At 36.7% G+C, this 13,000-nt stretch overlaps 1 protein-coding gene across 2 annotated transcripts in view; it reads right to left on the bottom strand.

Annotated features, from left to right (window-relative positions):
• Positions 1-2,755: 2,755 nt before the first annotated feature.
• Positions 2,756-13,000, bottom strand: part of IFRD1 (interferon related developmental regulator 1) — a 53,737-nt gene continuing 43,492 nt past the window's right edge. For both annotated transcript variants that reach the window (XM_063642123.1, XM_055283728.2), the window contains 4 exons: positions 11,186-11,320; positions 7,019-7,147; positions 6,503-6,598; positions 2,756-3,519 (listed from right to left, as the gene is read on the bottom strand). In XM_063642123.1, coding sequence (XP_063498193.1) covers positions 3,430-3,519; positions 6,503-6,598; positions 7,019-7,147; positions 11,186-11,320 — 450 coding nt within the window. In that variant the 3' untranslated portion in view covers positions 2,756-3,429. The remainder of the gene's footprint in view (positions 3,520-6,502; positions 6,599-7,018; positions 7,148-11,185; positions 11,321-13,000) is intronic.

The raw sequence follows: 13,000 nt of genomic DNA, 5'->3' as shown, positions 1-13,000 counted from the left end.
TCAAGAAAACACAAGCATTCTTACACATTGAACACCCAGCCACCCTTGTCTAGCAGTTACCACAAGTGTCATGAATAAAGTCACCTGCATATAAATTCAACATGCAGATTAATACTCTATACCTTCTTCATCCCAAAAGCCCAGTAAAAAAGCAGGAGTACAAATTACAAAACCAGAAAAATTAAAATAGGAAGAAACAATACTGAAGAGCTCAATAAATGTATTGAACACGGTAAGAAGAGTGTTATCTGCCTTAGCAGGGCTATCACGGATGAGTGACAGTAGGACTGACCCTGCAGAATTCAGGCAGGGCTAGGATTTAGAGGCAAGAGGGTGGCATGGAGCTACACAGAGGCAAGTAATTTAATGCTAGTCAAAAATAAAATGCAATACAAATTGCAAAATTGTCTTAGAGAAATATCCCAGACAGAAAAAAAAAATAAGGCCCAAGATTCAATTTGGGAGCTCCACTATGTCATGGAGTTCCAGAACAAAGAAAATGAGGAGGAAGAGGAGAGATCAAGAACTTCATATTTTCCAGGTTGCCAATCCCACCAAAGCACAGTATCATGCAATTTTAGAACACTAGAAACAACAAGATGCTGAGAAAACGAAGAAACAAAAATAAAAACTGCATCAGGTATCTCAAGATTTTGCAAATTAGAATAGAGCAACGCCTTCAAATTTCTGAATTTGAATACACTTGTCAAAATTTTCAAAAATTCCAAATTTGATTTTCCACCTAGAATTTCTTATACCATGCAAACTATCTTTCAGAAATATGAAGTCACTAAATAACTGACTGATCTCTCACGCACTCATTCCCAAGAAACTACTGAAAGAAGTGCTCCATGTTAACAAAGAAGTAAATTAAGACATGGGATCCAGAAAATGAGGGATCCAAGAGAAAGAAAAACAAATCCTCACGATAGTGCTGTCTCAGGAAAACTGCTGTACAACTGGATTAGAGAAACTAGTCTAGATTGTCAAGTACAGACAAACAAGTACAGAATCAAGAAAAGTTGTAACAAATTTATTTGGGATGGTTTGGGAAGAATCAATGATGTGCATAAAAAGCCAAAAAATAAGAGAATTAACTCCAAGACAAAATGTTGTATGAGAATGAAAATGTAAGCACATTAAACTAATTCACGAGTGAGCATACAAGTATGATCACAGTTATGCAAACAAGTACGTGATCTAACCAAAATAATATTAGAAGGATGTGAAACGATAAAAGAAATTTTCACCTGTCTTAATAGTAAGTTGACAAATGCCAAAAAAATAAATGGCTGTATAATCTATTATTTAGAAACCTAAAACCAAAAACTGAAGGCTGAAAGAACCAAGCTAGAAAAAATTGAAGGCTGAATGTCTCTTGGGATGGGACTGAGGAATGGGAAAGGATGGAGCAAGGGGCTTTCCTTATTAGCCTTGAAGTACCATTAAACTATGTTCAGGCTGGGCGTGGTGGCTCATGCCTGTAATCCCAACACTTTGGGAGACCAAGGCGGGCAGATCACTTGAGGTCAGGAGTTCAAGACCAGCCTGGCCAAAATGGTGAAACCCCATCATGACTAAAAATATAAATTAGCCAGGTGTGGTGGAACACACCTGTAATCCCAGCAACTCAGGAGGCTGAGGCAGAAGAATCGTTTGGACCCTGAAGGCAGAGGTTACAGTGAGCCAAGATTGCACTACTGCACCCCAGCCTGCACAACAGAGGGAGACTGTCTCAAAAACAAACAAAAACCTATGTTCATATAACACTTCGATAAAAATTCATTTTTATTTATAATTACATATACATACATATATGCATCTGAATATCTAGAAGAAACTACCATTTGCAGTCTCTTTTCCATGGTTCTAACCTACTTGGAACATAACTGAGTGACAACATACAAACACCTTCTAGATTCTAAACCTGTTTTCCACTGCACTGTAACTGGGGGATGGGACTCAGCAACTGTGACTCCATAAGCCAGCAAATGATTTTCACCTAGAGGGAGCACCAGACTTCCAAGTGTTGTTGGGATGTGGGAGGGGAACACTAGTTTGGAAAGAAGACCTTAAACGATTTTGATACTTCTCCCTACAGTGTATATGCTTCCCTACCCCTCACTGCGACCTACAGCAAGAGTATCAAAGAAACAAGTCTACAGATTTGAAATGGCATGTTGCTTGCACCATATATTTTAATCTAAAGTTTATTAAATGTTAACGTGTCAAAATGCTTTTCATAAAATGAAAGAAATATACCTCATGGGCAAACAAGCAGCAATTCTTTTCTGTTTTGCTTTTGAGACAAGGTCTCACTCGTCACCCAGGCTGGAGTGGCACAATTGCGGCTCACTGCAGCTTTGACCTTCTGGGCTCAAGTTACCCTCTTGCCTCAGCACCCAAGTAGATAGAGTACAAGCACACACCACCACACTCATTTTTTAAATTTCTGGTAGAGACAGGGTCTCACTATGTTGCCCAGGCTGGTCTCAAACTAGGCTCATGCCATCCTCCCGCCTCAGCCTCCCAGAGAACTGATTATAGGCATGAGCCACACTGCACGTTGCCAGCAGAAATATTCTTGAAAGTCAGAAACCTTAATCCCAATTATGTATTGTTACATTCTTTTCATCTACTTTAATGTTTGCAAATATACACATAAAGCTTTGTCTCCCTGCCCACCTGGCCTAGTCATTTTGGACTCTGTACCTCAAAGCCATAAATAATGTTTCTTCTATTACAAGAGAAGCACTTTCAGTATGGAAAAAAATCTTTATTTCAAAGTAAAATGCACAAAGTCTCATACAGCAGATAAAATCAGTGTTACTGCTCTCAGAGGTTAAGGTTAGCAACCTTTCTGGCATATGCTAATTCATCATGAACTCCCAATAGCTGAACTGAATGGCTTTTAAGTACAGCTATATGGTCTCAATGGTATAATTCCTTTTGTTGATGCCAGTGACAGGATTTTAAAAGCTACATTCCATTAAAAATTAAAAACACAGCAGCTTTTCCAGGGGAACTAGATCCCAAAATTGTATCCAGAACTCTTGTCTAAGATATTAAGTTAAATATCTTGTATGTATATATCATTATAGTAAATCAGTATTCTTGACAACCACAGTGTAAGAAATTAAACTTTGGCTAATTGTTTTCCCCATCATGAAATCAAAGTCTTTTGCTGTCTTCATAAATAAATTATGACCAAACATTACAAATACTTTATACATGTTTACTGATTTACAGAGAATATTTAATAATCAGAACTCACCAGTTTCAATACTGTACATTAAATTATAAGCAATACAACCACTACTACAAAAGTTATCTAAGTTAATCCAAGATAAAAACTGTCTCTAGAGTTTAAATACATTGAAATAGAAAAAAAAAATAGAAATTAGGAAATAGTCTTCAAGTTCTGAAAATCTAGAAGAATTCTCCAACATCTGCTCTCTTATCTCGACATTTGCTTCTAGCTTTGGTTCGAGCTTTGAAGGCTGCAGAGTTATATAAATGCTGAAATGAAGAACAGGAAAAACGTGCATCAGTAAGACTTAAGATATTCTTATAAAACAGAAAAAGGGTAAAAGTCACAAAGAAAAGAAATGAACTAATTTGACCCTATAAACATTTAAATGTTTATAAAACACACACAAAGAATAAAGGAGAAAAACAAAGAGTTAATGGGGGCCAGGCAAGGTGGCTCACACCTGTAATCCCAGCACTCTGGGAGGCCGAGGTGGGCGAATCACGAGGTCAGGAGATTGAGACCATCCTGGCTAACACGGTGAAACCCCGTCTCTACTAAAAATACAAAAAATTAGCCAGGCATGGTGGCACATGCCTGTAGTCCCGGCTACTCGGGAGGCTGAGGCAGGAGAATCATTTGAACCCAGGAGGCAGAGGTTGCAGTGAGCCAAGATCACGCCACTGCACTGCAGCCTGGGCAACAGAACGAGACTCCGTCTCAAAAAAAAAAGGGTTAATGGCTATTCCATAGTAAGAAAAGTAAGAAAAGTACTAACCAAATTGTAAAACGCCAAGAAAATAAGACAATTTCAAAAAACAACAGTGAAAAAAGGACATTAACATTTAGCTTCATCCAAGAAAAGACAAATCATGACTAATGTGGAAAACAGTCCTACTTGGCTGTCAATTAAAACAAGGAAAAAAGTGATGAAGTGCCATTTTAATACCAATTAAATAAACAAATTTTTTAAATTAGAAAACTCAATGGTGTCAAATCTTTGTGTAACAGCTACATGCCTTCATTCATTGCTGGAGACAATTTAAATATTGTCTCCAATATTAGAGTAACTTTGGAAGGTAATTTGGTAATACATTATGCAGGGGATTTCTTCAAAAAAATTATTCAAAAGAGAAAAGTATGTAAAAATATTGATGTTTCTTAAAAAACTTAAAATGCTGTACAAGAAACAATTATGTGGATATAAAACTGATAAAATATCCAGGTTCTATAAAATGTAATTAAACACTTCACACCCACCAGAATGGCTATAATTAAAATAATTATTAGTGAGGATGTGGAGAAACTGGAACCTTTCTACACTGCTGATGGGAATGTAAACTGGTGCAGCAGCTATGGAAAAGAGTTTGGTGGTTTCTGAGAAAGTTAAATGTAAAACTATCATCTGACCCAGCACAATTCCACTCCTAGGTAATACCTCCCAAAATTGCAAAGAGCCTTTCAAAAAAAATTTTGTATGTGAATGTTCAGAGCAACACTATTCACAATGGCCAAAAGATGGAAACAGCCCAAATGTCCATCAACTGTTAAAATGGATAAACAAAATGTGATATATATCCATACAATGGAATATTATTCTGCCACAAAAAAGAATAAAGCTCTCTGATTCATGCTACAACATGAATGAACTTCCACAGCATTATGCTAAATGAATAAAGCCAGACACAAAAGGTTGCATGCTATGTAACTCCATTTATATGAAATCTCCAGAAAAAGTAAATCCAGAGACAGAGAGCAGATTAGTGGTTGCCAGTGGAGGGGGGTAGCACAAGGGAAGTGACTACTAATGAAGAGAAGGTTTTCTTTTGAGGTGATAATGTTTTGGAACTAGAGGTGCACAACAACATCATGAATGTAGTAAGTGCCACTGAACTGTATACTTTAAAATAGTCTGTTATATGAATTTCATCTCAGCACAAAAAAAAATACATAAATTAAGGATTTTTGAAATGTAGGCTGGTCGTGGTGGCTCATGCCTGTAATCCCAGCACTTTGGGAGGCCAAAGTGGGTGGATCACCTGAGGTCAGGAGTTCGAGACTAGCCTGGCCAACATGGCAAAATGCTGTCTCTACTAAAAATACAAAAATTAGCCAGGTGTGGTAGTGCACACCTGTAATCCCAGCTATTCAGGAGGCTGAGGCAGGAGAATCACTTGAACCTGGGAGGCAGAGGTTGCAGTGAGCCGAGATTGCACCACTGCACTCTAGCCTGAGCGACACAGCAAGATTCCATCTCAAAAAAAAAAAAGAAGAAAGAAATGTTAAGTAAAAATGATATTAATTACCAGTTTCCTCATTTGTAAAATGAGTCTGGTACTTCACTTAGCAGGCTATTATCTGATACAAGAGGACTATGTAAATACTTATTCTTAAACATAAAAACTCCATAGAATAAAAAGAAACAAATAATGAACATCATTCCTATATTAAGATAGAATTATACATAAAATGTATACGTACATATTAAATTTTAACGTGTTGTCAAAATATGTTTCATAAAATGAAAGAAATATACCTAATGGGCAAACAAGCAGCAATATTCTTTTCTCTGTTTTGCTTTTGAGACAAGGTCTCACTCTTGTCACCCAGGCTGACATATATATATATATGTGTATATACACACATATATGTGTATATACATGTGTGTATATGTGTGTATATATATACATGTGTGTATGTGTGTATATATATACATGTGTGTATATGTGTGTATATATACATGTGTGTATATGTGTGTATATATACATGTGTGTATATGTGTGTATATATACATGTGTGTATATGTGTATGTGTGTATATATACATGTGTGTATATGTGTGTATATACATGTGTGTATATGTGTATATACATGTGTGTATATGTGTGTATATACATGTGTGTATATATGTGTGTATATACATGTGTGTATATATGTGTGTATATACGTGTGTATATATGTGTGTATATACGTGTGTATATGTGTGTATATACGTGTGTGTATATATGTGTGTATATCCGTGTGTGTATATGTATATATATACATATGTGCATACACACACACACACACACACATATGCGCCCCCCCACACTCTAAATGCTTTCTATATCTTTAGTACAGCTATTCTACGTGAAGCATCATGAAAAACTAAAACTCCACATATAGGTAGACACAGCTAAGTTGCTGACATCAGACAGAATCAAAGCTTTGGCGCTCAAAACTTAGTTTTATTAAAAATAAAAACAAAACCTACCCTTTCAAAACGAGAAATCTTCATCGTTTTAAGCATTGCAGCATCAAGCATCACTGGAGGTCCAAGTTCAAATACATTTCGAAGGAATTCATTTGACTTATATGAAAGAAAAAGGTGGTACAGCTCAGTATTAAACATTATAGCTCTTTTTCACTAGACAGAGTGACTCTGATTAACAGAAGTTATGTGGAACCTACAGATATAAACTTAGATCACTTATTTTCTGTTTCTCAATAGGAGAGCAAATTGTTTTCAATGCCTTGAATCCAAGAAAGCTATGTCAAGCTATTTGCTTCCATACAGACATCAGTAACCGTCCACCCAACTTCAACAATACAAAGAAAAAAAAGGAAGAGCTTCAGATTTATTCAAGTCTACTTTCAAAAATAAGTTTACTGTTTTCTAACATGTGGAAGCACTCTGGATACCTCATTAATTTCAAAAGCCAATTAAGTGAGCCATATTCAAGACTGCTCCCTACTTTAAAAGCATTTATGTAGAAAGGATGACACTTACCTGCAAGTGGTACTGCATCCCTGATCCAAGAACCTCCTTAAAGGTGTCATAGGTGTGTTTTTTTACCCAGCAATCAATATACATGCGTTCAGGACCAAATTTAATGGTTTCTGTTGGAAAATCCCGTTCCTAACCAATGGAAGAACCAAAATTACCACAGGCACTAAAATGGCCCACAGGGATCTTATGTAAACACAATTTCTAAATGGTCATATACATGCTGAGATAAACGAACAATATGGCTTAAACTGATACTGCCATACCTGAGATGTGGACAAACTATTGCTATCCTGTATGTAAGGGTGTAGAATTGGTCTAGTTTTGATAAACTTGAAGGCACAACTGAGTTTCAGTAACTATTAAGGCAAAAACCACATTGTTGAGAATACCTTTAAATTTCAACAGCTCTCAACAAACTTAAAAAAAGTCAGGTGTTTTTAATGGCCTACGATGGGAGAGGGAAGAAAGCTGCAGAACAGTCAGGAAAACAAAATGGTACCACAAGCAGGGGGTGAAATGATGGGCAGTAGGGATCGAGGGAAGGAAGTGAGGGTAAATAGGGTTAACTGACCAAGCAAAAAGGAAAGGTCCAGCAACCAGAGGGCTCCAAGAGGTCTCAGGCTAGGTTTGTAAGAAAATAAGAGGTAACACTAGAATCTAAGATTTTAGTGATGAAACAATTCTGTCAGAAGACCATTTCGAAGGTGTAACCATGGGAGTGCAGCCCAAATGACATGGAAATAAAAGTCAGATGGATAAAAAAAGGTCAGCTGGAATAGTGGCAGAACTTGTTAAGAAGAAAACTGGCTATTTAATTCTTTGGTAAATCACGAGTATGTCAGAGTAACCAGGAAGGGAGGAGCTGACTGCCACAGGAGGAGGAGAAAGGAGATGGAACTTGAAGGACAAAACCACTCCACCTGCCTTCCAGACATCTACCTCAGCCCCTTCTCACTCAGCAGACAAAGTATATAATGTAATACAAAAGACCGTCAACCCTTAACACGGACATGCAACTTGCGGGCTTGTGATTTCATCAAGTAACTTAACCTTGTTGAGTCTGTTCCCTTGCCCGTAAAACGGGGCCATCTTTACCTATACTGCATGAGGGTTATTAGAGGTGTAAAAGAGGACATGCATGTCAGGCAATCACAGTGACTGTCTGGCACGTAACAGCAGCTCAAAAATAAATAAATAAATAACAGTAGAGTTATCTTATTTCAACCTTCTTTATTTCAGAAAACATTAAGGCACCAGGAAAGAACTATTTCCCACCAACCCTCTATAAAGTCATCAGCATCCTTACCTATTATCCTCTTTCCTTTTGGTAACAGACAAACCTCTGTCCCTCCACAATTCAAGGCTAATCCCAATCTTTTACATATATAGTCAATCCTCCATATCTGGTTGGTTCTGCATCACGGATTCAACCAACCATGGACTGAAAATATTCAGAAAAACATTGCAACTATACTGAACATGTATAGACTATTCTTTCTTTCCACTATTCCCTAAACAATAAAGTATAACAACTATTTACATAGCACTTACATTGTATTAGGTATTATAATCTACAGATGATTTAAAGTATACGTGCACAGGTTATATGCAAATACTATGCCATTTTATATCAGGGACTTGAATACTCAAATTCTGGTATCTGAGGGGGATCCTGGAACCAATGCCTCACGGATATTAAGGAACAGACTACATTTTCAGATGCTCCTTTCTCCACCGGTTCCTTCTCCATAAATTGTCTCTAGTATCTAGAACAAAACAAAACAACAAACCTTCCCGCAATCTGGCACTACATTCCAACTATCAACTCTCTTCCCCTTCCCATTACAGCCAAGGTTTTTAAAATAGTCAAGGCATACCATCTTCACTTAATCACTTCTCACTTTTCAATCCACTTCAATCTGGCTTTTCCCTCATCACTCCACTGAAGCTGCTCTTATAAAGGTCACCAAGGACCTAATCGACAGACCTAAGTGAAACGTTACTCTCTCACTTGACCTATCTGTATATAGGATTTAGCCATGCTCAAAGAGCACAGAACAGTGGGTTCAAATTTCAGCTCTGCTACTTAACTATTGGTCCTTTGGTCCCCATTTCTCCTTTAAAAGGAGACTATTCTATTGCTTAAGAGGTATAATAAAATGAAAACTGTATGGCAAAACACCTAAAATATTAAGTGCTTGCTGATTTGAGGAATCCATGAGCCTCAAGAAAGGTTTTAAATGAAAAGAATGGTGTGGCAGCCACTATCACACCTAAGATGTTTACATCTTTGTGGCAGTTGGGCAACCTTCATTTAAAAGACCCATCCTTCAGAAGCTGGATGCTCCAGAAAAACCTAGGTTCCAGTGAAAAAAAAAAAAAGAGAAACAACTCTTAGCAAAGCCCTGAGGACAGGCCTTTCTCAGGCAGGTGCATTGAAGCAGAGGCTGGAGGGACAAGGGCGATCCTGAGATGAAGAAAAGAAGGTGGGTGGGTAGATCACTATGGGATAGGAATGGCTTCCATTTAACAGTTGCCTGAGGAATACGCAACAAGGGGCTGTTAATACTGGTGTAGGCTGAAATGTCACTTGTGTCTTCCTCTGAATAATCAGTACTCAGTGCTATGGCTGGCCTGGTTTGACGGCCAGTAGAGACCCTTACAATATACTACTCAAAAGGGATGCATCAAGGCAGAAAACTTGAAATCAGGTCCATCCAGAAAATCTAGGACATGTCATCATATCTTTGGAGATTACAGTATCTCAAAAAAAAAAATCTAAATATAAGAACAGTTTATAGTTACTTAAAGAAAATAGCTTAGAGATACTGCCACACTAATTATAAGACTGATTTTAATTCTTAATATTGATATTTGCTTTAGTTAGGAGGTTTTTTGTTTTTTAGACTATAAAATCCAGAGTAAATATAAAATACTACTATAATGTGATAAGAGTCAGCATTAACCAAAAGTATTTAGATCCCAAAGGATCTAATTTGTATCCTAGATTTCACTTTTCTAAAAATAGATTAGAATTAAGAAAGTAGGGTACATGTAAGAATTCACTGGAACATATTAAAACTGGATCTGGGGTGGGGTCTCGCCATCTCCAGTTTAAATTCTCATTTTAAATTTTCATACACACATCAAGTTGAATGACATTTTGATGATATTCTTAAAATAACTGCTATATCAGATAGCAATAATCTAAGAAACACACCCTTTAAATCCAAGAAATATTTACCTGGCCTACCAAAAACAATTATTAAAGTTTTCAGTTTTCTCCAGTGAGATATCTTTTGTCCTATAGTTCATTTTAGCCATGCATTCTAAACCAATTTATTTGCCATATAGATTGAAACAGGTTTGAGGATTATAGAAGAAATTCAAGCATCAGATAATGATTTTAAGCGGCCTTGTTAAAATGCTGGGTTTTGTTATTTCGGTTTTTAGCCTCCAGCTTTCCTAGAAAGATCATGAAGATCTCTGGCACAGTGGCTGACGCCTGTAATCCCAGCACTTTGGAAGGCCGATGCGGGTGGTCAGGAGTTCAAGAGCAGCCTGGCCAAGATGGTGAAACCCCGTCTCTACTAAAAATACAAAAAAATTAGCCAGGCGTGGTGATGGGCACCTTTAATCCCAGCTATTTAGCAGGCTGAGGCAAAGAATTACTTGAACCCAGGAGGCGGAGGTTGCAGTGAGCCAAGATCGTGCCACTGCACTCCAGCCTGGGCAACAGAGTGAGACTCCACCTCAAATAAATAAATAAATAAATAAATGACAATGAAGCTGGGTTGGAGTCTAAGGGGTAGGCAATAACTTACTAAATTCACAAAAAACACTGTATACTAAGAATGTATATGCTAAGCACCATGGTTTAAATGATGACAAATATACCAAGGTCAAATACATTTCTATCACTATGGGTCCTTTTATTTAAAAGAGAAAAAACTAAAATAAAGTATCTTTATACACCAGCATTAATTTTTCTTTGTTTGAAAAAAAAAAAAAAGTCTTCACTTATATTGTTAAAAACATGCTAGGTCATAAAATGAGAAATTATTTTCAAAGGTGAAATTCAATCAACAAAATGGTCCAATTGTCAAGTTTAGCCTGAAACAATCCAATTTCAAAATGAGAAGCTATTACAGCATTTAAGAAGCCTACCTCCACTGCCCTCAGGACATCTCTGAAAACTGACCGCTGCTTTCTCTTGTCCACTTTGGCCCGGTGTTTATTTCCATCTGTTGCCAAGGCCCTAAGCATCTGTGTCAAGGACTCCATGTCTTCATAAAAAAAGTCCTGGTCAAGAAAAGCAATTTTGTTTCCTTTATTATTGTTTTTCTTTCCTGACCTCATATAGAGTTAGCAAAGAACAGTCTACCTTTGGAAAATATCCAGTTGCATAGGGCAATGTAAATCTTCATGGGCAATGTAAATCTTCATGGTGTTTAGGGACTAGGCATACATAAACACATATTTTCATGCAAAAATCGAACCCAGAAATGCTGACTACAAGATGATGTACTACAGCAAAACAATTAACATTTCCCTTCCAAGTAAATGCATCCAACAAATATTTCTTGTGTTCCCACCATATATAAGACATTACTGGGATTTCAAAGTTCAGTGAGAGACAGATATACCAATATAGCTTCTACCCTTGGCTCCCCAGTCCCCAAACCAAACATTCACAGGCTTCCAATCATTCTTATCCCAAAGGCATAAAGCTACTAGTAGTGCTTTTAAAGCACCTACTTTCTAATTTACTGCCATATTTCAAATAAGTAATAAAGCACATAATTCGGGTGATTAAATTATTTAAGGCAAGAACAAGTTTTAATTCCTTTTGGGGGACGGCTGCAAAATGTATTGAAATTTGCTGTGACCTTAAGCAGATTATGGGCTTCCTTGTCACAGTTAACATGGCTATGCATTTAAGAAGTCTCTTTATTAGTGGTGTTTTTATTTTCTAACTCCATTTCACAACCACATTAAAAACTAAAAAATGAGTCAAACTTATTTAGCAGATCAAAACTAGAACAGACACTTCTTACTAAGAAGCCAGGAGATGGGCAATCTCCAGTTCTAGTTAATTCATACATGTTTAACATTTATTGCATTAGAGGTTAAGAATCATTTAACTTATTCTACTAAAATAACAGCTCTTCTGGGCCTTCTTGGTTTCTTTTAATGTCTAAAATGAAAAGGATTATTACACTGGTGGAAAATAAGCTTGAAATTAATGTGACAGATATTCTAGCTTTTAAGTACATAAATATCTTCTTGTCATATTTCCAATTATATATTCTTAACTATTCCAACAAATGTTTTCTTCAAATGTTCCAATTCAACCTCCTATATCTAAGTTAGAGACAACACCCATTAATAAGACGCAAAGTGGGTATTAAAATAGACCAAACTGTGTTTAAATTCCAGTGAATCAGATTGCATCATAACAAGATGGGAATAATTTTATTTAAAAAAAAAAAGCACATTTCAGGGACTAGCAGTCTCCTACTCATTTTACTGGCTACTTGTTCTTTTACAGTATTTTAAATATATATATATGTGTATATATGTATATGTAAAGGGTTTTTAAATTTGTATAGAAGAATAAATCAAAATTTAAGAAAATTCTATACATTATTTTAATTTGTTCTAAGAAGAATCACTACCAGTGATTATCAACTGGGGATGATCTTACCTCCCATTGGACACCTGACTATGTCTGAGACATTTTTGGTTGTCACAACTAGGAGAAGGGGGTGCTATCGGCACCTAGTGGGGAGAAGCCAAGAATGCTGCAAAATATCTTTCAATGCACAAGACAGCCCCCACCCCTACAACACCAAAATATAATCCAGCCCAAAATATCAACCGTGTGTGCTGAGATTGAAAAACTCCACTGTAATATAATCTTAGCAATGGATAAAACCCAATCAAGTTTAGTTTGTGAATCACCAAGTTCAATATCCTATT

The sequence above is a fragment of the Symphalangus syndactylus genome, chromosome 6 (assembly GCF_028878055.3).
Source record: "Symphalangus syndactylus isolate Jambi chromosome 6, NHGRI_mSymSyn1-v2.1_pri, whole genome shotgun sequence".
Taxonomy (NCBI): Eukaryota; Metazoa; Chordata; class Mammalia; order Primates; family Hylobatidae; genus Symphalangus; species Symphalangus syndactylus.
The sequence above is the reverse complement of the archived record's forward strand: the minus strand, read 5'-3'. Positions and strand labels throughout refer to the sequence as shown.